Source organism: Ranitomeya variabilis, chromosome 1 (genome assembly GCF_051348905.1).
Source record: "Ranitomeya variabilis isolate aRanVar5 chromosome 1, aRanVar5.hap1, whole genome shotgun sequence".
NCBI classification, from domain to species: domain Eukaryota; kingdom Metazoa; phylum Chordata; class Amphibia; order Anura; family Dendrobatidae; genus Ranitomeya; species Ranitomeya variabilis.
In genome coordinates, this window is record NC_135232.1 from 3,537,435 (window position 1) to 3,562,791 (window position 25,357).

Below are 25,357 nucleotides of genomic sequence, written 5' to 3' on the forward strand. Positions count from 1 at the left end.
CTAATGTGCCATGAACCGGGGTTGTTTGGTTGCCCAGTTCTTTTCTGAAGGGGATTTATCTATATCCCACTTCCCAGTTCTGGTTTGGAACTTGCAGCTCTCTGGCGCCCCCCTAACTTTCAGGTAAGACAGGGTACTGCACCTAGGATAATTAGTCGCCAGAAAGGCTCCTTTACTTTGTACTGGATAATGGGCACGCTGCAGCAAGGGCAATATAACTACTTCCACTCAGGCGGGAACAATAATTATCAACGCCGTCCGTTGCTGCCAGTTTTCCCCAAAAGAACAGGACAATTTCTGCTGCCACCAGCTCCGATTCTTAAATAATAAAGGGTCCGGAGCCAACCCCAATTAGTAGCGTAATTCACTTCAGAGGACGTGACAATACGTTATATAACAAGGAGAAACGAAACTAGTAATTTTATATATTTTACTCCAAAAAGATAGGCAGTGTTTACAGAAGGGTAAAAGGATATTATAAAATGAGACGATTTTGAATATACAGGCGATTACAAATAAAAAGGGATTAAAGTTGAAAAAAACACTTAGAGTTCTTTCATATCATTCAATAGTATGCCATATGTCATGATCTCAATGGCAAGAGAACATAGCATCAGCATATATAGGAACTAGCTCTTGGAAGATGGAAACTGAGCTGACCATGAACTAAACCTAACGCACAACTAGCAGTGGCCGGGTAGCATGCCTACGTTGATTCTAGATGCCCAGCACCAGCCGGAGGACTAAATAAAGCTAGCAGAGGAAAATATTAGTCCTAGCTCACCTCTAGAGAAATACCCCGAAAGGAGACAGAGGCCCCCCACATGTATTGGCGGTGAGTTAAGATGAAATAACAAACGTAGTATGAAAATAGGTTTAGCAAATTTGAGGTCCACTTACTACATAGCAGAAGACAGAAAGGACACTTTCATGGTCAGCTGAAAACCCTATCAAAACACCATCCAGAAATTACTTTAAAACTCTGGCATTAACTCATAACACCAGAGTGGCAATTCCTGTTCACAAGAGCTTTCCAGACACAGTAACGAAACTACAGCTGTGAACTGGAACAAAAATGCAAAAACAAACATGGGCAAGAGTCCAACTTATCTAGTAGTTGTCTAGGAGCAGGAACAAGCACAGAGAGGCTTCTGATAACATTGTTGACCGGCAAGCAACTAACAGAGAAGCAAGGTTATATAGCGACTCCCACAACTTGATGGGAACAGGTGAACAGAGAAGATGAAGACACCAGTTCAATTCCACCAGTAGCCACCGGGGGAGCCCAGAATCCAAATTCACAACAGCCATGTTGTGGCGGGGGAGGGGACCTTCCCCTTTTACCTTCAGGTCAGATTGCACACCCTGTAGTAGCGGAATCCCCTAGCAAAAGACACCCCCTTGTCTGGGCCTCTGAGTTTTATGCCTTTGCCCAAAACTAAGGGTCTCTCCCCCCACGGACGACCTCATGGGGTGGTCAGAGTTATGGAATGCACTCCTCTCTCGTGAGAATATGAAAAACCATCATCCCACATATCTTGGCGTATGAACCTCGTAGAAAGATGACACAATGATCATGATGCTCCCCGCGTCATGGGGGTTCCTTTAAGTGTAAACACGAGGTAGATATATGACCCGCTTAAACTGCAATCCGTCTCTCGGTCCCTGCGAGGTGCTGCACTCAGAAAATGCACCGGTGTGTAGCCCTATTGTCGCACATACCAAATATGTAACTTTCATATCTCTGTCACTAATTAGGGTGGAATTATTCCATCTTGAATAACTCTCTGATACACAAAGAAGCTCATGTTTTCAGACATGTTTTCAGCTTAAATCCATAAAACCTCCTCAGTTAACGTTGCAGGCATGCTGGTCTCACATTATAGCTGAATAGCGGGGGGAGGGGGAAGGTGAAATCGCACACAGGCACATGCAGGCAGAGGAAACTGCAGCTGAGAGCCCTGAATGTGTAATTGAAATAATAAGAAATTCTTCTTATTTCCTGACACTGACCCTAACCCGTCACACACCCATTACTGACCCTGACCTGTCACACACCCATCACTGACCCTGACCCGTCCCACACCCATCAGATGCCTGCTGCACTATCACAAGCCATCATTCACCTGTTACACCCACGGACCGGTTCCCCGAGTCGAGCACCGTAGCACTTACTTGTACAGAGCTGAGCGGTTGTGAGGCGGCAGCACCTGCTCGGTGACGTATCCTGGGTACAGGACGGGCACCGCCACTGCCCGCTGCACAATGAGCTGTGGCTGGAAGAGATACTGACACTCATCGTGGAGCCCCTGAAAGAAAAGTACTGGTTACTAGGGAGGAGCCCCCCGACTGAGTCCATAGCAACCAGAATGTCAGACAAGAATCAACATAGTGGGGATGGCCAGACATAACATGCATGAGGGGTCTGACCGCCCAGCACCTTCACAGGACGGGCCGCACACACTGGTGGGGCAGCCTTCACATGTAAGAGGGGTCTGACCGCCCAGCACCTTCACAGGACGGGCCGCACACACTGAGGGGGCAGCCTTTACATGTAAGAGGGGTCTGACCGCCCAGCACCTTCACAGGATGGGCCGCACACACTGGGGGGGCAGCCTTTATATGTAGGAGGGGTCTGACCGCCCAGCACCTTCACAGGATGGGCCGCACACACTGGGGGGGGCAGCCTTTATATGTAAGAGGGGTCTGACCGCCCAGCACCTTCACAGGATGGACCGCACACACTGGGGGGGCAGCCTTTACATGTAAGAGGGGTCTGACCGCCCAGCACCTTCACAGGACGGGCCGCACACACTGAGGGGGCAGCCTTTACATGTAAGAGGGGTCTGACCGCCCAGCACCTTCACAGGACGGGCCGCACACACTGGGGGGGCAGCCTTTATATGTAGGAGGGGTCTGACCGCCCAGCACCTTCACAGGATGGGCCGCACACACTGGGGGGGGCAGCCTTTATATGTAAGAGGGGTCTGACCGCCCAGCACCTTCACAGGATGGGCCGCACACACTGGGGGGGCAGCCTTTATATGTAAGAGGGGTCTGACCGCCCAGCACCTTCACAGGACGGGCCGCACACACTGGGGGGGCAGCCTTTATATGTAAGAGGGGTCTGACCGCCCAGCACCTTCACAGGATGGACCGCACACACTGGGGGGGCAGCCTTTACATGTAAGAGGGGTCTGACCGCCCAGCACCTTCATAGGATGGGCCACACACACTGGGGGGGCAGCCTTTACATGTAAGAGGGGTCTGACCGCCCAGCACCTTCACAGGACGGACCGCACACACTGGGGGGGCAGCCTTCACATGTAAGAGGGGTCTGACTGCCCAGCACCTTCACAGGACGGGCCGCACACACTGGGGGGCAGCCTTCACATGTAAGAGGGGTCTGACTGCCCAGCACCTTCACAGGACGGGCCGCACACACTGGGGGGCAGCCTTCACATGTAAGAGGGGTCTGACCACCCAGCACCTTCACAGGACGGACCGCACACACTGAGGGGGCAGCCTTCACATGTAAGAGGGGTCTGACTGCCCAGCACCTTCACAGGACGGGCCGCACACACTGGGGGGCAGCCTTCACATGTAAGAGGGGTCTGACCACCCAGCACCTTCACAGGACGGGCCGCACACACTGGGGGGGCAGCCTTTACATGTAAGAGGGGTCTGACCACCCAGCACCTTCACAGGACGGGCCGCACACACTGGGGGGGCAGCCTTTACATGTAAGAGGGGTCTGACCGCCCAGCACCTTCACAGGACGAACCGCACACACTGCGGGGGCAGCCTTTATATGTAATAGGGGTCTGACCGCCCAGCACCTTCACAGGACGGACCGCACACACTGGGGGGGCAGCCTTCACATGTAAGAGGGGTCTGACCGCCCAGCACCTTCACAGGACGGGCTGCACACACTGGGGGGGCAGCCTTTACATGTAAGAGGGGTCTGACCACCCAGCACCTTCACAGGACGGGCCGCACACACTGGGGGGGCAGCCTTCACATGTAAGAGGGGTCTGACTGCCCAGCACCTTCACAGGATGGGCCGCACACACTGGGGGGGCAGCCTTTACATGTAAGAGGGGTCTGACCACCCAGCACCTTCACAGGACGGGCCGCACACACTGAGGGGGCAGCCTTTACATGTAAGAGGGGTCTGACTGCCCAGCACCTTCACAGGATGGGCCGCACACACTGGGGGGGCAGCCTTTACATGTAAGAGGGGTCTGACCACCCAGCACCTTCACAGGACGGGCCGCACACACTGGGGGGGCAGCCTTCACATGTAAGAGGGGTCTGACCGCCCAGCACCTTCACAGGACGGGCCGCACACACTGGGGGGGCAGCCTTTACATGTAAGAGGGGTCTGACCGCCCAGCACCTTCACAGGACGGGACGCACACACTGAGGGGGCAGCCTTCACATGTAAGAGGGGTCTGACCGCCCAGCACCTTCACAGGACGGGCCGCACACACTGAGGAGGCAGCCTTTACATGTAAGAGGGGTCTGACCGCCCAGCACCTTCACAGGATGGGCCGCACACACTGGGGGGGCAGCCTTTACATGTAAGAGGGGTCTGACCGCCCAGCACCTTCACAGGACGGACCGCACACACTGGGGGGGCAGCCTTTATATGTAAGAGGGGTCTGACCGCCCAGCACCTTCACAGGACGGGCCGCACACACTGAGGAGGCAGCCTTTACATGTAAGAGGGGTCTGACCGCCCAGCACCTTCACAGGATGGGCCGCACACACTGGGGGGGCAGCCTTTATATGTAGGAGGGGTCTGACCGCCCAGCACCTTCACAGGATGGGCCGCACACACTGGGGGGGCAGCCTTTATATGTAAGAGGGGTCTGACCGCCCAGCACCTTCACAGGATGGACCGCACACACTGGGGGGGCAGCCTTTACATGTAAGAGGGGTCTGACCGCCCAGCACCTTCATAGGACGGGCCACACACACTGGGGGGGCAGCCTTTACATGTAAGAGGGGTCTGACCGCCCAGCACCTTCATAGGACGGGCCACACACACTGGGGGGGCAGCCTTTACATGTAAGAGGGGTCTGACTGCCCAGCACCTTCACAGGACGGGCCGCACACACTGGGGGGCAGCCTTCACATGTAAGAGGGGTCTGACCGCCCAGCACCTTCACAGGACGGACCGCACACACTGGGGGGGCAGCCTTCACATGTAAGAGGGGTCTGACTGCCCAGCACCTTCACAGGACGGGCCGCACACACTGGGGGGCAGCCTTCACATGTAAGAGGGGTCTGACCACCCAGCACCTTCACAGGACGGGCCGCACACACTGGGGGGGCAGCCTTTACATGTAAGAGGGGTCTGACCACCCAGCACCTTCACAGGACGGGCCGCACACACTGGGGGGGCAGCCTTTACATGTAAGAGGGGTCTGACTGCCCAGCACCTTCAGAGGACGGGCCGCACACACTGAGGGGGCAGCCTTTACATGTAAGAGGGGTCTGACCGCCCAGCACCTTCACAGGACGAACCGCACACACTGCGGGGGCAGCCTTTACATGTAAGAGGGGTCTGACCACCCAGCACCTTCACAGGACGGGCCGCACACACTGGGGGGGCAGCCTTTACATGTAAGAGGGGTCTGACTGCCCAGCACCTTCAGAGGACGGGCCGCACACAATGGGGGGGTGCTGTACACCATAGGTTAGGAGGCAAACATACAAATATATGTGAGACACCCATGACATCAGTGCTGTTGTGTGCGGCCACCACCATGGCTGGAGGACGCACCTTGATTGTGATTTTCCCCTCATCCTTTGGCAGGTGGGCAGCCAGGAACCAGTCTCCGGGAAGGGGGCTAGTGATGTTAAAGACTCCGGTGGTTCGGTTGGGAAGAGTCCACGTGAGCGTCAGTGTGAAAGACCCCGGAACGGCAGTGTCACGAGGGAAGTGTGCGCCCAGGGGGTTAATCACAGGGGGCGCGCCGGGTCTGAAGTATCTACAAAATGAGAAGAAAGAGATGGAATGGTTCATGTAAAAAACACTCAGAAATGACAGAGCATCAGAGACCTGCGCCTCGTATCCACACCACAATGGCTGCCGGCAGCCCAGTCTTCAAAATCTCGACGATGACAAACATTTCTGCACATCTACTCCCAGCACCGTTGTATGTTGCCACACACCCTCGACTGACATTGCTGTGCAGGTCTTTCCCCCCTACAAAACTGCCATATGGCTCCGTCTTTCACCGGTACCATCATATGAGTCCATTCACACACACCCAGGAACAAATGCATGGGTCCGTCCTTCCTGGGCACCATCATACGAGTTCACGCACATACTCCCTCAGAAACTACTGCATATGTCTGTCCTTCCCGGGCACTATCATACGAGTCCCTGCACACACTCCCCCAGGAACAAACACATGAGTCAGTTCTTCTCGGGCACCATCATACGAGTCCGCGCCCACACTCCCCTAGAAACTACCGTATGGGTCCGACCTTCCCGGGCAGCATCATATGAGTCTGCACGCACAAACCCGCAGAAATTACCGCATGGGTCCGTGCTTCCCTAGCACCATCATACGAGTCTGCACACACTCCCCTAGAAACTACTACATAGGTCCGTCCTTCCCGGGCACCATCATATGAGTCCCCGCACACACTCCCCCAAAAACAAACACATGAGTCACTTCTTCCCGGGCACCATCATACGAGTTCGCGCCCACACTCCCTCAGAAACTACCGCATGGGTCTGTCCTTCCCGGGCACCATCATACGAGTCCGTGCCCACACTCCCCTAGAAACTACCGCATGGGTCTGTCCTTACCGGGCAACATCATACGAGTCTGCACACACTCCCTCAGAAAATACTGCATAGGTCCGTCCTTCCCGGGCACCATCATACGAGTCCATTCACACACACCCAGGAACAAATGCATGGGTCCGTCCTTCCTGGGCACCATCATACGAGTCCCCGCACACACTCCCTCAGAAACTACTGCATAGGTCCGTCCTTCCTGGGCACCATTATACGAGTCCACGCACACACTCCCTCAGAAACTACTGCATAGGTCTGTCCTTCCTGGGCACCATCATACGAGTCCACGCACACACTCCCTCAGAAACTACTGCATAGGTCCGTCCTTCCTGGGCACCATCATATGAGTCCACGCACACACTCCCTCAGAAACTACTGCATAGGTCCGTCCTTCCCGGGCACCATCATACGAGTCTGCACACACTCCCCCAGAAACCACCGCATGGGTCTGTCCTTCCCGGGCACCATCATACGAGTCCTCACACGCACTCCCCCAGAAACAAACACGAGTCAGTTCTTCTCGGGCACCATCATACGAGTCCACGCCCACACTCCCCTAGAAACTACCGCATGGGTCTGTCCTTACCGGGCAACATCATACGAGTCAGCACACACTCCCTCAGAAACTACTGCATAGGTCCGTCCTTCCCGGGCACCATTATACGAGTCCACGCACACTCCTCCAAAAACTACCGCATGGGTCCTACCTTCCCGGGCACCATCATACGAATCCGCGCGCACAAACCCGCAGAAATTACCCCATGGGTCCATGCTTCCCTGGCACCATCATACGAGTCTGCACACACTCCCCCAGAAACTACCGCATGGGTCCGTCCTTCTCAGGCACCATCATACGAGTCCGCGCACACACTCCCCCAGAAACTACCACATGGGTCCGTCCTTCCTGGGCACCATCATATGAGTCTGCACACACTCCCCCAGAAACCACCGCATGGGTCTGTCCTTCCCGGGCACCATCATACGAGTCCTCACACGCACTCCCCCAGAAACAAACACGAGTCAGTTCTTCTCGGGCACCATCATACGAGTCCACGCCCACACTCCCCTAGAAACTACCACATGGGTCTGTCCTTACCGGGCAACATCATACGAGTCAGCACACACTCCCTCAGAAACTACTGCATAGGTCCGTCCTTCCCGGGCACCATTATACGAGTCCACGCACACTCCTCCAAAAACTACCGCATGGGTCCTACCTTCCCGGGCACCATCATACGAATCCGCGCGCACAAACCCGCAGAAATTACCCCATGGGTCCATGCTTCCCTGGCACCATCATACGAGTCTGCACACACTCCCCCAGAAACTACCGCATGGGTCCGTCCTTCTCAGGCACCATCATACGAGTCCGCGCACACACTCCCCCAGAAACTACCACATGGGTCCGTCCTTCCTGGGCACCATCATATGAGTCTGCACACACTCTCCCAGAAACCACCGCATGGTTCCATCCTTCTCAGGCACCATCATACGAGACCGCGCACACACTCCCCCACAAACTACCACATGGGTCCGTCCTTCCCGGGCACCATCTTTCGAGTCCATGCACACTGCCCCAGAAATTACCGCATGGGTTCGTGCTTTCCGGGCACCATCATACGAGTCCGCGCACACACTTCCCCAGAAACCACCACATGGGGCTGTCCTACCAGGGCACCATTATACGAGTCCGCGCACATTCCACAAAAAACTACCACATGGGTCTATCCTTCTCGGGCACCATCATACGAGTCCGCGCACACACTCCCCCAGAAACTACCGCATGGGACCGTCTTTCCCGGGCACCATCATACGAGTCCGCGCACACTCCCCCAGAAACGACCGCATCAGTCCGTTTATCCCGGGCACCATCATACGAGTCTGCGCCCACACTCCTCCAGAAACGACCGCATGGGTACATCCTTCTCGGGCAACATCATACGAGTCCATGCCCACACTCCACCAGAAACTACCACATGGGTCCAACTTTCCTGGGCACCATCATACGAGTCCATGCACACTCCCCCAGAAACTACTGCATGGGACCGTCTGTCCCGGGCACCATCATACGAGTCCGCGCACACTCCCCCAGAAACGACCACATCAGTCCGTTTATCCCGGGCAACATCATACGAGTCTATGCACACACTCCACCAGAAACTACCACATGGGTCCAACTTTCCTGGGCACCATCATACGAGTCCATGCACACTGCCCCAGAAATTGCAACATGGGTTCGTCCTTTCCGGGCACCATCATACGAGTCCACACCCACACTCCCCTAGAAACTACCGCATGGGTCTGTCCTTACCGGGCAACATCATACGAGTCTGCACACACTCCCTCAGAAAATACTGCATAGGTCCGTCCTTCCCGGGCACCATCATACGAGTCCATTCACACACACCCAGGAACAAATGCATGGGTCCGTCCTTCCTGGGCACCATCATACGAGTCCCCGCACACACTCCCTCAGAAACTACTGCATAGGTCCGTCCTTCCTGGGCACCATTATACGAGTCCACGCACACACTCCCTCAGAAACTACTGCATAGGTCCGTCCTTCCTGGGCACCATCATATGAGTCCACGCACACACACTCCCTCAGAAACTACTGCATAGGTCCGTCCTTCCCGGGCACCATCATACGAGTCTGCACACACTCCCCCAGAAACCACCGCATGGGTCTGTCCTTCCCGGGCACCATCATACGAGTCCTCACACGCACTCTCTCAGAAACAAACACGAGTCAGTTCTTCTCGGGCACCATCATACGAGTCCACGCCCACACTCCCCTAGAAACTACCGCATGGATCTATCCTTACCGGGCAACATCATACGAGTCAGCACACACTCCCTCAGAAACTACTGCATAGGTCCGTCCTTCCCGGGCACCATTATACGAGTCCACGCACAGTCCTCCAAAAACTACCGCATGGGTCCTACCTTCCCGGGCACCATCATACGAATCCGCGCGCACAAATCCGCAGAAATTACCCCATGGGTCCGTGCTTCCCTGGCACAATCATACGAGTCTGCACACACTCCCCCAGAAACTACCACATGGGTCCGTCCTTCCTGAGCACCATCATACGAGTCTGCACACACTTCCCCAGAAACCACCGCATGATTCCATCCTTCTCAGGCACCATCATACGAGACCGCGCACACACTCCCCCACAAACTACCACATGGGTCCGTCCTTCCCGGCCACCATCTTTCGAGTCCATGCACACTGCCCCAGAAATTACCGCATGGGTTTGTGCTTTCCGGGCACCATCATACGAGTCCGCGCACACACTTCCCCAGAAACCACCACATGGGGCTGTCCTACCAGGGCACCATTATACGAGTCCGCGCACATTCCACAAAAAACTACCACATGGGTCTATCCTTCTCGGGCACCATCATACGAGTCCACGCACACACTCCCCCAGAAACTACCGCATGGGACCGTCTTTCCCGGGCACCATCATACGAGTCCGCGCACACTCCCCCAGAAACGACCGCATCAGTCCGTTTATCCCGGGCACCATCATGCGAGTCCGCGCCCACACTCCTCCAGAAACTACCGCATGGGTACATCCTTCTCGGGCAACATCATACGAGTCCATGCCCACACTCCACCAGAAACTACCACATGGGTCCAACTTTCCTGGGCACCATCATACGAGTCCATGCACACTCCCCCAGAAACTACCGCATGGGACCGTCTGTCCCGGGCACCATCATACGAGTCCGCGCACACTCCCCCAGAAATGACCACATCAGTCCGTTTATCCCGGGCATCATACGAGTCCGTGCCCACACTCCACCAGAAACTACCACATGGGTCCAACTTTCCTGGGCACCATCATACGAGTCCATGCACACTGCCCCAGAAATTACCACATGGGTTCGTCCTTTCCGGGCACCATCATACGAGTCCGCGCACACACTTCCCCAGAAACCACCACATGGGTCCGTACTACCAGGGCACTATCATACGAGTCCGCGCACATTCCACCAAAAACTACCACATGGGTCTATCCTTCTCGGGCACCATCATACGAGTCCGCGCACACTCTCCAAGAAATGACCACATCAGTCCGTCCATCCTGGGCACCATCATACGAGTCTGCGCCCACTCTCCTCCAGAAACTACCGCATGGGTCCATCCTTCTCAGGCAACATCATACGAGTCCGTGCCCACACTCCTCCAGAAACTACCACATGGGTCCGTCGTTCCCGGACACCATCATACCAGTCCACACACACACTCCCACAGAAACGACTGCATAGGTCCGTCTTTCCCGAGCACCATCATATGAGTCCGTGCACACTCCTCCAGAAACTACCACATGGGTCCGTCCTTCCCGTGCACCATCATACGAGTCCGCACACACTCCCCCAGAAACGACCGCATGGGACCGTCCTTCCCAGGCACCATCATACGAGTCCGCACTCACACTCCCTGTCACGGTTCACACCGTGCTGCCAACACTATGCAACGGATCCCAGCAGGGATCCCAGGAAGGATATCTTTATCATCCCCACTACTCACACCAGTTGTTTGATTGACCCTGGTTCCTTCTTTGAAGGGGATTTATCTATATCCCACTTCCAAGTTCCGTTTTGGAACTTGCAGCTCTCTGGTGCCCCCTTACCCTCAGGTCAGATTAGGTACTGCACCTAGGGTAATTAGTTGCCAGAAAGGCTACCTGCTATGTACTGGCTATTGGGCTCACTGCAGGGAGGGCAATTAACTACTCCCACACAGGCGGGAACAATAATGAACAATGCCGCCATCGCTAGAAAGCTTCCCAATCGAACAGAACAAAGTATGCTGCCACCAGCTCCGATTTTCACCAAAGGTTAATAGGTCCGGAGCCAAAACAAATCAGTAGCGTAATTCATCCCAGAGGATGCACAGTTCGTTATAGAGCAGGAAGAGACAAGCTAATTTTATATTTTACTCCATAAAGAGGTAGGCAGTGTTTACAAAGTATTAAAAAAATATTATAAAGGAGACAATACATGCATACATTACAAATTACAAAATAAAATAGGACTAAGGGAAGAAAAACACACTTACAGGTCGTTCAGCTCATTTCAAATCAGCATGGCGACCGTGTGCTCAGGAGATACATCCAGGTGCATTAGCAGAGCCTTTGCTGAGCTGCTGTTAGCTTGCTTCTTGGACCAAAGCTAAACCACTACTCAGTAGGCGTAAAATATATGTCCTCTGGTTGTGACATCACTAAGTGGGCTGAGTAATGATGTGCACTGCTTTTCTCAGAATTTACATTTTGGAGTCATCTACCAAAGGCATTCTTTTGCCAAGGGGAGGAGGGAATGAGGGGCTTTACAGGATTGGTCGCCTGCAGTTTAACAGCCACTCCCTGCTCACACACTAGTATGGAGTTGCACAGTGTATCGCCATAGGGCTTTGTTTGTGCGAGTGCAGAGGGGGGAGAGAAAGGGGGGGTCGAAACTGCAGCGTGTGTGTCTAAGACCATAGTCACATGTGCAAAAATCCCTCAGACCATGGTATTTTACATTATCGTGACACCTTCCCATTTTAGACTGCGCTACGGAGGCAGAACCTCTTGGTACTCCTCCATGCGCACCTCAGTAGGTTCACCGTGGCAGGACAACCCATCTGCATAGCCATGTTCCCTGCCCGTTTTGTGTTCGATGGTAAAGTCATACTGCTGGAGGGCAAGGTTCCAGCGTAGCAACCTTCCGTTGGTTCCAAACATGGCGTGTAGCCAGGGAAGGGGGTTGTGATCGGTCACCACAGTGAAAGTGCGACCGTACAAGTAGGGCTGCAAGCATTGCAGGGCCAAGACTATGGCCAGGCACTCCTTCTTGATGGTGGAATAGGCCACTTCCCTCGGCAGAAGTTTCCAGCTCAGATACAACACAGGGTGCTCGTGGTTCCCAGAGTCGACCTGGCTGAGCACAGCACCGAGGCCAAACTCGCTGGCATCAGTCTGCACTGCTGTCGACTGCTTTCAACACAGGGGCATTGCACAGTGCTGTTTTCAATGCCTGGAAGGCCACCTCACAGCCGTCGGTCCAGTTGACTATGTGGGGTAGCTTCTTCCTGGTGAGATCCGTCAAGGGTTTTGGCAGGCTACTATAGTGCTGTACGAAGTGCCTATAGTACCTTGCAGTGCCCAGGAAGGATAACGCCTGTTTCTTGGTCCTGGGAGTGGGCAGGACACGATTGCGTCCACTTTCCCAGGCTCTGACTTTATGGAGCCCCCGCCTACCCGGTGCCCCAGGTAGAGGAGCTCACTCATGCCCATCTGACACTTTCCCGGCTTGATAGTTTGACCGGCTCGGTGAATTCGCCTGAGCACCTCCTCAAGATGCTGCAGGTGGTCACCTCAGGAGGAACTGAAGATGGCAATGTCATCCAAGTACGCCACCGCGTCCCTGAAGCAGGTGGTTGACCATCTGCTGGAAAGTGGCAGGGGCATTCTTCATGCCGAAGGGCATGACCGTGGACTCGTACAGTCCGAAGGGTGTGATGAAGTCGGACTTCTCCTGTGCCTCGGGGCTCAGGGGAATCTGCCAATATCCTCGACTCAGATCCATTATGGTCAAATATTCTGCACCAGCTAACCGCTCAAGCAGCTCCTCGATGCGCGACATTGGGTGTGTGTCAGAGGCGGTAATGGTGTTGAGCCCCCTGTAGTCCACGCAGAACCGGGTGGTCTGATCCTTCTTTGGCACGAGAACTACAGGTGAGGCCCACGCGCTCTTTGACCATTGAATCACCCCCAGCTGTAACATCTCATCGATCTCCTGGCGCATAACCTGCTGCACCTCGTCGGAGATCCAATAGGGTGTTCACCGTAGTGGGGCATGATGCCCGGTGTCCACCTCGTGGACCGCTAACTCAGTCCTTCCAGGTCGGTTGATGAACACGGCCCGGAAGGGTTCCAGCTTGGTCCGCAACTGCGACCGCAGGGGTTCGGTTACCGAGGTGCTTACCTCCATGTCCTCAATGGACCCACCAGCCTTGGCTTGGGCCAGAATGTCCAGGAGGTGGTCTTCTTCCCCGTCTTCAGGCAGGCTGCAGACCGGTAGGACGTAAGGTTCACGTTCGTGATGAGCCTTCATCAGGTAGACGTGAAAAGCCTTTCGCCTACCCCGTGCGTGGTCAAGCGTGACCACGTAGGTGACTGGGCTGAGCTGTTTGTGGACAACGTACGGTCCTTCGCAGGTTGCCTGAAGCTTATCCTTTGGTACGGGGACCAGCACCCACACCTTTTGACCCACATGGTAGGTCCGCTCCCGTGCGTTCGGGTTGTTCCAGTGCTTCTGGTAAGCCTGAGTCATGTTGTCATGCACCAACTGAGTTAAGGTTTGCATTTTGTCACGGAAGCGCATGACATACTCCACTACGGACACTTCAGAAGGGTTCAGCTTCTCTTCCCAGGATTCCCTTACCAATCCAAGGGTTCCCCGGACTCGCTGCTGTACTTGAGCTCGAAGGGGGAGAACCCGTCGAGGCCTGCGGAGCCTCTCGGTAAGCGAATAGCAGGTGTGGGAGGTACCGCTCTCAATCACGTCCTTGGGTCTCAACCAGCATCCGTAGTATCTGTTTAAGGGTACCATTGAAGCGCTCACACAAGCCATTGGTCTGTGGGTAATACGCACTCGATACCAGACGCTTCATCTGCATTCTGTTACAAAGAGCCTCCATTAGGCGAGACATGAATTGGGTCCCTTGATCGGTAAGCATGTCCCTGGGAAATCCTACACGTGAAAAGATAGCCAACAGTGCATCCGCCACCTTATCTGCCCTAGTTGAGGACAGTGCCACTGCTTCTGGGTACCGGGTAGTGTAGTCTACCACAGTAAGGATGTATTGCTTTCCAGAGCTGCTGGGGACGGCCAGTGGGCCCACAATGTCCACCGCAATCCTCTGGAAAGGCTGGTCTATCACTGGCAAAGGGATCAGGGGAGCCTTAAGAGCAGGCCCCGCCTTCCCCACTCTTTGGCAGGCGATACAAGAGCAGCAGTAGTTTGACACATCTGTCCCCATCTTAAGCCAATAGAAGTGTTGAGACAGCCGGGCCTTAGTTTTGCTGACCCCCAAGTGTCCAGCGAGTGGGATCTCATGGGAAATCCGCAACAACTCACCACTGAATTGATGCGGGACGACCAGCTGTCTTTCCCTCAACCACTCCTTTGGGATTTCCGGGTACTGTCTCCCGGTACAACCTCCCTCGTTCCCAGAACACCCTCTCCTTATCCGTCACGGAGGTGGGCGTCTCGGCGAGGTGTCTCAAATTCTCCACGCTCGCATCTGAGTGCAGAACGGCCTAAAACTCCTGGCTAGGGGAAGCCAGAAGCGATGTCTTGGTCCCTTCCCCACGGGAACCCTCTGGGACCTGCTCTGGGTCCATCTCTGGTTCAGTCACGCCTGTGACTGAGGAGGGTCCCAAAGGCAGAATGTTATCTGCGTTCCGGGATTTCCACAGACCCATCAGCCGGCGCTGTTATGGGTACTACCTCCCCATCCACCCCCAATATTCCTGGAGCAGTGCTACTTATGGGGCAGTTACCTTCCTCTGAGGCACTGATCGGGTGCACGGCATCACCTTCCTCACGGTTCCCATGCATCTCCCCATTTCCCTGAGCACCATCGCTGGCTCATGTTAGGGGTTCCTCAGCCATCCCACCCCGCAGAGTGACGTGGCTGAGCACTCCTACACCTGTGAACACATTATTCCTAGGAAACAAATGGTTATCAGATAAAACACGCATATTTTCATCAGCAGCTTCATCAGTATTACCCTCTGCATTTTCAGAAAAATGATTATCAGGTACATCATTAACTGGTAAAGCATTGTTAGGTTAGGTAACACATGCAATTTCCCGTTGCTACCATCAGCATTTGATCGGGGAGAGGAGTCAGGGACATAGTATGTAACCATTCTCCCCATATCAGTCCTCAATAAAACATCAGTGGGCAAGTTATCGGACAGCCCTACTTCCTTCACCCCTCTCCCTGCATCCCAATCTATATACACCCTGGCCATAGGCAGGGGACAGCGGATGCCCCCAATCCCGGTGACAGTCAGGGTCTCCCCGGAATGATCTCTTCAGAGGCCGCCAGTTCAGGTCGGATGAGGATTCGTTCAGCCCCGGTGTCCTTGAGGCCTGTGGCAACATGGCCCCCCCACGGTGACGTGCTGCACGTTGTCACAGACCCTCCCAACCGCCCCACCCAGCAAAAGAACTGGTGCATTAGGCCCTGGGGCATTGGCTGGCGGGTTCTTCTGCTTCTCTGGACAGTTGGCGCTGATATGACCAGTCCGTTTGCAGGAAAAACAATGGCGAAGGTTGGTGGTAGGTCTGGTGCTGTTGGCAATGAGGACAGTGCCTCTGGTGTGTTGGCTGGCAGGGGTACTGGCGTTGGTTGCAGGCTTACCCCCTCTCCAGCTGGTGGTGACTGGCTTCCACACTTTCAATCTACGTTTGGCCTCATAGGCATCGGCAATCTGCAGTGCTTTAGTCACGTCTTTGGGCTCTTGGTCCATCACGAACTGTCGCACCTCAGCTGGGCACATGTGTAGAAATTGGTCTTGGATCATCAGGTCTCCCAGCTGCACAAAGGTGGTCACTGACAGTCCTTGGATCCACTGGTAAAAGTGGGTCCTGAGTCCATGAGCCACATCGCCGTAGCTGTCGTATAGGCCACGTTGGATGTTCCGGAACTTTCTACGGTAAACCTCAGGTGTGAGCTGGTAATTGGTTATCAGGGCCTGCTTGATGGCCTCATAGTCATCATCTTGGTGTGGCTGGAGAGAAGCAAACTCCTCCAGAGCTTTGCCTATTAGCCCTTGTTATGCTGCTTATATCAGCCTTCTCCTCTTGTGGCCATCACTGCGAAATAAAAGATAGGATAGAAAAACAAAGAGAAGGGTAGGGGGAAATCGCAAGTACACACGGTATCGTCTCAGGACTAGTAAACACTGAGCTTGCTCTCCAAACTTATTGCGCAGAGTCCTCGCAAGAACTGGGCAAGTTTTTAGTGAGAGGAATGATTGCTCAAACCAGATCACTAATACTCTATTATCCCACCGCTCGGCCACCAATATGTTCACACCGTGCTGCCAACACTATGTCACTGATCCCAGCAATATGTCAGGGATCCCGGGGAGGATACCTTTATCGTCCCCACTACTCACACCAGTTTGTCACGAAGCGGGGTTGTTTGGTTGCCCCTGGTTCCTTCTTTGCTTTCAAAATATTTTATTAAATTTTAAACTTTAACCGGGAAGGATAAATCAGGAAGGGGAGGAGGGGAGGGGGAGGAGTATGGAGGTAAGGAAAAACAAAACCCCTAACAATGGGGTATATTGATGATCATACAGTGATATTGTATAGAACAAATATGATAACAAGAGCTATATACAGATTCTTTCAAGCATGTTAATAAACGTCTTGGAATGAAACCAAGAATGGAAATTAGAACCATATAAAACAGGAATCAAGATAATCTCTTAATGAATGATAAATAGAGCCTGAACTTTAACATTTCAAGTAATCGGGGTAGGAAATATTTTGTCCCATCTGGACCATTTTTCCATGAATTTTGAACACTGGTTATTTGCTATTGAAAAATGGAACTCATGAGATCTGTGCTGAGCGACTCTTAGTATGATATCTTTTAATGATGGTAATTGTTGACTCTTCCAATGAAAAGCAATATAGTTTTTCACCACTAGACATATATGAATTATAGTTAATTTTAAGTTATGATCGAGCTGATCAAGTCCAATAGACAGCAGAGCATTTTGAGGTTGTAAAGTGAAAGGAGCGTTGGTAAGTTTACTGATGACTTCTCTAGAAAGTTTTTTCCAGAGAGGGTTTACCATTGGGCAGCTCCAGAATACGTGCATCATGTCTCCTTTTTGACCGCATCCTCTCCAACATTGAGAGAAGTTTATTGATCTTATGTGTGCTAACCTGCTTGGGGTGTAGTACCACCGCGAGATCACCTTAAAATGGGTTTCTTGGAGAGACATGGAAAGAGTTGATTGATAGGAAGTGGCGAAAGCCTCCTCCCAATCCTCAATTTCATATGTGTCCTTTATGTCTTGTTCCCACTTAATCATTGGGGGGCTTTTGGATAAATTAAAGTCTGAATTGAAATTATTATAAATAAATTTATGGCTCCAAAATATACGGTGACCGATGTTATTAAGTAATTTGATTGAAGATTCTGAGAATTTTGGTTTGTCTCCCAAGAAAGACCCTATGTTCTTTTTAAGAATCATGAACTCCATAAAGGAGGATGTGTGTATGCCAAATTTGCTTTTTAGGGTTTGAAAATTTACAAATGTCCGGTCCGAATATATATCTCCTATTTTTTTAATTTTTGAGTTTGCCCATATCTTGGGGAGGATTTGATTGGTTATAGAATATACCAAGGAGATGGGAATGTCTTTTAGGATATCTGAATGTTTTAGGCCTTTTTTCTGGTAAGATAGTTTATTCCAAGCTTTGGCCACCGCCTGAAAAAGGGGGTGTGATACAGAGTCTGGAAGGTTGTTAAAAAGAGCTTTGTGAATGACTGATTTTGGATGACAGTTGTTGTTTATTGCCATCTCTAAATCAATCCTTACCGGAGGATCTGTATTTTGGAGCCAGTGGATACTTTGCTTTATTAGTAGGGTGTGGTAATGTGCTTTGAGGTTTGGGATATTGATCCCACCATTTGTTTTCCTTTTGTATAGGGTTTGAGTGGCTGTTCTTGGTTTGTTTTGAATTCCAAATGAATGCCTTAATCTGTGCTTGTAGATGAGTGAAGCCGGTGTCTGAGAATGGAAGGGGAATACACCTAAGAACATAGAGGAGTTTTGGTAAGATGAAAAGTCCCATTGTAAGAGTCCTTCCCCACCATGATAAAGTGTTGTCTCTATGAGTGATGTTCTCTTTGCTTATTATCTCGCTTAAAAGTTTGAAATTTGATTTTATTGTCCCTTTCATGGTTTTGTTTATCAAAATACCTAAGTATGTAAATTCTTTATCACACCAGTTCAACATAGTTGAGTTTTTTATGGTTTGAATTTGGTCGTTGTCTAGGCCTACGGGTAGGATATTAGATTTGACTTCATTTATTTTGAAATTTGAAAGTGTAGAGAATTTTTCGATATTTAGTAACACCTCGGGGATACAAGTTTCTGGGTTTGACAAGGTTAAAATTAAATCATCCGCGAAAAGTGTAATTTTATGGTGTCTAGTGTAGGTGGAAATGCCCGTAATTTTTTTGTTAGATCTTATTAGTTCAGCTAGGGGTTCTATAGCTATATTAAATAGGATAGGTGAGAGGGGGCAACCCTGTCTGGTACCATTGTTGATACAGAAGGGATCCGAGATTTGGCAATTGCAGCAGATGCTAGCCTTAGGCTCCGAGTATAGGGCCATGATGTATGATATCATAGATTCGTCGAACCCAAATTTAGTTAAGCTCTCTCTCAGAAAGTCCCAATCGACCCTGTCAAAGGCCTTCTCGGCGTCAAGAGACAATAGGGCTAGGGGTATCTTGTTTTTCCTAGCCCAGCTCATAATGTTAATAATCCTCCTAGTTGCATCTGCCGGTTGCCTTCCTTTCACAAATCCCATCTGATCATTGGGTATCAGTCTTGGAAGAATAAGGCTAATCCTGTCTGCTAAAATTTTTGAGTATATCTTTAAGTCCACGTTAATCAAGGAAATAGGTCTAAAATTTTCTATAGCCTCAGGATCACCTTTGGATTTTGGAATAACTGACACCGTAGCCATCAGCATCTCCTGAGGAAAGGATCCTCCCTGAAAAACATAGTTAAAGACCACGGCCAAGTGTGGTGAGAGAACACCTGGGAAGGCTTTATAATAAGCGTTTGTGAACCCATCAGGGCCAGGAGATTTATGAAGGCCGATTTCCTTGATTACACTTTCTATCTCATCCGGGGTAATTGGGGCTTTAAGGGAGGTGAGTTCGTCTGATGTTAGGGTAGGAAGATTTATTTGTGACAAAAATGTTTTGATTTTGTTAATTTTTCCTAATTTATCTATGGGGTCGTTTTGTTTGGGATTGATGCTATAGAGTTTTGAGTAGAATTTTGCGAACTCATTTGCTACTTCTTTTGGGTGTGAAATTTTTCCCGTCCCGTCCAATTTGTTGATTCTGTTAATCCTATTGTTAATTCTTTTCTTTTTAATTTTGTTGGCCATAAATTTAGTTGGTCTGTTATGGGAAGTGTAATGTTTGTAGTTCGACATTTTCACAATGGCATCATATGGTGAGAATAGTATCTCTCTAAGTTCCGTTCTCAGTTTAGATAGTTCAGACTGAAAGTTTTGGGGGGGGGGGTGGTAAATTTAAGTGACTTGTTTTCCATTTCTCGTATTTTGTTTGATAAGTTTTGAATTTTTTTCCTAGACTCTTTTTTCTCTTTTGAGGCTAAGCCCATAATCACTCCTCTAATTACAGCCTTATGGGCACACCAGTTATTGCAGGGGTTTGTCATTTCAGGTTTGTTGTCATCAAAGTAGTTAGTTATGGCTTTTTGTATTATTGTTTTACTTACTGGATTGTGCAGGATTTTTGAACTGCATCTCCAGAGTTTAGTATTTAGAAGAGGGGGACCTATTATAGTTTTACCGGTGACTGGGGCATGATCAGATATTGTTCTATCCCCGATTGAAACTTGTTTAATTTTGGTCAAGGAATAAATATCGGTAAGAATCAAGTCGATTCGCGAGGCTGTCTGGTGTACATCTGAGAAGTGAGTGTACTCTCTGGAATTTGAATTTAGGCACCTGAAGGTGTCAATTACCTCATTCTTATCCAACCAAGCATTGAGGTAATCCGCATTAGGCCTAGTTTTTGAAGATGAATCCAATTTGTTGTCTGGGGTGATATTAAAATCACCCAGCAGAAACAAATACCCTCTCCTGACTTCCTCAATTTTCTTCATGACCTTATTCAAGAAAGGTATTTGGCCTGTGTTCGGTGCGTAGATGTTGGCTAGTGTGCATTCCTGGTTATTAATTTTGCATGTCAGGATGTGAAAACGACCCTTATTATCCTTATATTCATCTAATGCTTCGAATGGGGTGGAGCTCTCTATTATTGTTAGTACCCCTGCTTTTTTCTTTGTATTGCATGCCTCAAAAATATGAGGGAATTTGTGGTGTGTGAAGTATGGATGGTTACCTTCGAGAAATTTAGATTCCTGGATGCATATAATGTTAGCCTTGGACCTGATCAGCTCTTTCCAGAGGGCGTGTCTTTTCCTCGGATTGTTAAGACCCCTGACGTTATATGAAACTACGTTCAGCTCCATTATCTTATCTGTGAAATAACTGAAAAATAAGCAGTGGTAAAGTTGCTTAGATTAGTAGGTTAATAAAAACAGTTACAACTGTCCTGGTGCTCAGAATATAACAATATAATCTATATCCTGCAAAGAAAAAATAATTAGCAATGTATAGTAATATAAAACAGATGCTCAGGTAGACCCAAAGAGATACTACCGCCTCTCAGCAAGGAGCTCCTGTGGAAGGAAAACAGAGACAACATCCCAATAGCTGAAAATCAAAGCCAGCATATCCCCATTTGTAGCGATATAAACAGCTTTTTCATTCTTTGTCTCTGGTGAAAGTTTCTTTAATCGAATGAATGAAGTCCATTCCATCACCTGGAGAATGGATTGGGATGGTCCGTCCTCTAAAGTTCACCAACAGTTTTAGGGGGAAGCCCCACTTGTAGGGTATCTTTTCTTCCCTGAGGATCGAGGTAACTCTATTGAATTCCTTTCGGCCCTCTAACGTATCTTTAGACAGGTCCGGGAAAACTTTTAAGTCCTTGTACGGTTCAGGGAAGAATTTATTTATTCTCAGGTAATTAAGGATTTTCTCCTTAGTATGGTAAAAGTGGATTCTCAAGATGGTATCCCTTGGGACGTCCTATGCTAATCTAGGGGGTCGAGGAAGTCTGTGTGCCCTATCAATGATGAGGTCAGAAGGAGTCAGGTCCGGAATTGCAGTTTTGAAGATATCTTGGATATGGTTTGAAAGATCTTCCTGTGTTATTGTCTCCGGAAGCCCTCTGATCTTTATATTATTCCGGCGCCCCCTATCCTCGATGTCTGCCATTTTTATTCTCAATTTATGGACTTCTGCTGAAATATATTCTAAGTCAACTGATGATTCAGCAGCTCCTTTTTCTAATTTTTGAATCCTTTTTTCATGGCTTTCCAATTGTTTATCGACTTTCTCACAAAACTTCACAAATTGTTCATTAATTTCTTGCTTCTGTATTTGAAATTTTTTATCTAGCATTATACTGAACCTGTCGATGAGATCTGTTGGGGTGTCTTGGATCTGCGGATTCGTAGCAGACTGAGTTCTTACAGGGCTCTCTCTTCTGGCTCTATGTTTGTCTGGGCTCCTATTAGGGCTATAGTCGTTTGAGGAGTCCTCTGACTCACTAAGATCTTTTAGGTCCTCATATTTTTCACCAGTTGCTCCCGGCATGCTTCTTTTAGAAGAAAAGGATGAATCCATTTTATCTGATGAGAGGGGATTTCCGTCCATTTTAGTTTTCCTATTAATTTCTGGACGATGATTTATGTCTCTTGGAGGAGACCTAGATTTAAGAGGACTGATAAGGTTTGCTTGGTCCCTGTGTGGCTTATAACTGCTATAGAGTTTATTCTGCTTGACAGTGTTTTGCAATTTTGGTGAGTATTGGGGTTGGGAACCTCCTTTTGCTTTACAGGATCTCATAGTGATTGTCGTCGACAGTAGGTTTCTTCTTGTGTTATAGGAATGAGCTTAAGGGCAATCCTGCGGCAGTTATTGTATTTTCTCTGCTACAAACGTTGTGAAATAACAAGTTGATACCGGATGACCCGGTGTGGGAGCCGCCGCTATTGCTGCAGTCTTAGCGGTTGTAATATGGCTCAATGACACTTATATGTGCCTGTAGAGAGAGGGAAGGGAGACCTCCAATTGAACTGTAGTAGCGTACTAAGTATAGCGCTGGAGTGGAGTAGTGCGCTGATGCGTTTTAGGAAAATTGCTGGAGCGTCATGGATAAGTCGCTGATGCGTTGTAAAATAAGTCGCAGGAGCGTCGTAAAGCGCTGGAGCGTTGTAAATTGCTAGGGCGTCGTTAAGCGCTGGGGCGTCGTGGATGTTGGCTGCGGGCGCGACGCTACAGCTATCAGTCTGAGGAGGGTCTATTAGCCGAGTGCCAGGACTGGGAGGAGGGGCTCTTACCTCCGGTTCCAAGGGCTCCGGTGACATCTCTGCCTGGTTGCGGACCTCTTATAGCGGGTGTCTTCCGGTGAGTACCCTCGCCGATGTTTATACAGCCTCTGCACTTCAGCTGCTTCACCGTGCTTAGGTACTGCACGGGCTGGTAGGCTCTTTGGTCCCCGCGCAGCTCCGCCGGTCACAGCGGGGGGAAGAGGAGACGCCGCTCTCTGCAGCTCCTGCTTCTAGCTCCAGCCGGTGCTCCGGTGTTGTGTCTCCTCGCTGTGCCTGGCCGCTGCGCAGGCAGCGAGGATCTGTGACTGCCGCGCTGTCTGTCACAGCGAGTGGAGGGAAGGAGGAGGCGGCGTTCCTCGCAGCGGTTGTCTCCTTTTTGGGTCGGGGACTCCGGCGTGGCAGGGGTCCAGCAGAGCTTCTTGCTCCGGTCGGAGCCTCCGGTTAGCTGCTTCTTCACCGCGCCCAGCCGCGGTACGGGTCAGGAGGCTCAGCGCTCACTATGTCTAGCCGCGGCACGGGCTGGAGCCTTTGATCTCGCCGTTGCCGAGCGCTGTGAAGAAGGGAGGAAGACGCTTCTGCAGCGGCTGTCTCACCTCAGTCTCGGCGGTCCCGATGTCAGGGGGACCCAGTTAGGCCACTTGCTACGATGTACCTTCTCAGTATTAGAAGCGCCTCACTGTGTGTGAGGAGGCGTGGTTACACTGCAGCCGGCAAGCTGGGGAAATCTAGGTCCCGGCCTCAATGTTGCACCAGCGTTGTAGGCCTCAGCTTCTAAAGTCCTCAGATTTGGAAAATAGACATCCAGAAAGGGGCTAGACTGTGTCCTGGACCATTCCCAAACACTTTTGGGGCTGGATGGCTTGATTAATGTCGCTTTTTTAGTCGGATTGGGATGATTGTCTCTGGAGCTCCTGAAACTACATCCTCATGCTTCAGGCTCAAGCCACGCCCCCCTGGTTCCTTCTTTGAAGGGGATTTATCTATATCCTACTTCCCAGTTCCGGTTTGGAACTTGCAGCTTTCTGGCGAGCCCCTTACCCTAAGGTCAGATTAGGTACTCCTCCTAGGGTAATTAGTCGCCAGAAAGGTTGCCTGCTATGTACTGGCTATTGGGCACGCTGCAGCAAGGGCAATATAACTACTCCCACACAGGCGGGAACAATAGTTAACAACGCCGCCGTCGCTAGAAAGCTTCCCAATCACACAGAACAAAGTATGCTGCCACCAGTTCCGCTTTTCACCCATGGATTACGGGTCTGGAGCCAACCCAAATCAGTAGCGTAATTTACCTCAGAGGACACACAGTTCGTTATAGAGCAGGAAGAGACAAACTAGTAATTTTCTATTTTACTCCATAAAGAGGTAGGCAGTGTTTACAAAGTATTAAAAAGATATTATAAAGGAGACAATATATGCATACATTACTGATTACCAAATAAAATAGTATTAACGGAAGAAAAACACACTTACAGGTCGTTCAGCTCATTTCAAATCAGCATGGCGGCCATGTGCTCAGGAGATACATCCAGGTGCATTAGCAGAGCCTTTGCTGAGCTGCTGTTAGCTTGCTTCTTGGACCAAAACTAAACCACTACTCAGTAGGCGTAAAAGATATGCCCTCTGGTTGTGACATCACTAAGTGGGCTGAGTAATGATATGCACTGCTTTTCTCAGATGTTTTAGAGTCCGTCTAACAAAGGCATTCTTTTGCCAAGGGGAGGAGGGAATGAGGGGCTTTACAGGATTGGTCTTTAACAGCTACACCCTGCTCACACAGTAGTATGGAGTTGCACAGTGTATCGTCCTAGGGCTTGCTTTGTGCGAGTGCAGAGGGGGGAGAGAGAGGGGGTCGAAACTGCAGTGTGGGTGTCTAGGACCATGGTCACATGTGCAAAAAAATCCCTCAGACCATGGTATTTTACATTATCGTGGCACTCCCCTAGAAATGACCGCATGGGTCCGTCCTTCTCGGGCACCATCACACGAGTCTGCGCACACACTCCCACAAAAAGTACCACATGGGAACATCCTTCCTGGGCATCATCATAAAAGTCCGCACACACTCCCGCAGAAACTACTGCATGGGTCCATCCTTCCCGGGCACCATCATACGAGTCCGCGCACACTGCCCCAGAAACTACCACATACGTCTGTCTTTTCCGGGCACCATCATACGAGTCCGCGCACACACTCCCTCAGAAACTACCGCATGGGTCCATCCTTCCCGGGCACCATCATACGAGTCCGCGCACACACTCCCCGATAAACG

The 25,357-nt window shown here is 50.8% G+C and overlaps 1 protein-coding gene across 2 annotated transcripts in view; it reads right to left on the reverse strand.

Moving 5' to 3' along the window:
• Positions 1-25,357, reverse strand: part of TMEM8B (transmembrane protein 8B) — a 241,517-nt gene that overhangs the window by 100,659 nt on the left and 115,501 nt on the right. For both annotated transcript variants that reach the window (XM_077281255.1, XM_077281256.1), the window contains exons 3-4: positions 5,792-5,999; positions 2,176-2,309 (exon numbers count right to left, since the gene is read on the reverse strand). In XM_077281255.1, coding sequence (XP_077137370.1) covers positions 2,176-2,309; positions 5,792-5,999 — 342 coding nt within the window. The remainder of the gene's footprint in view (positions 1-2,175; positions 2,310-5,791; positions 6,000-25,357) is intronic.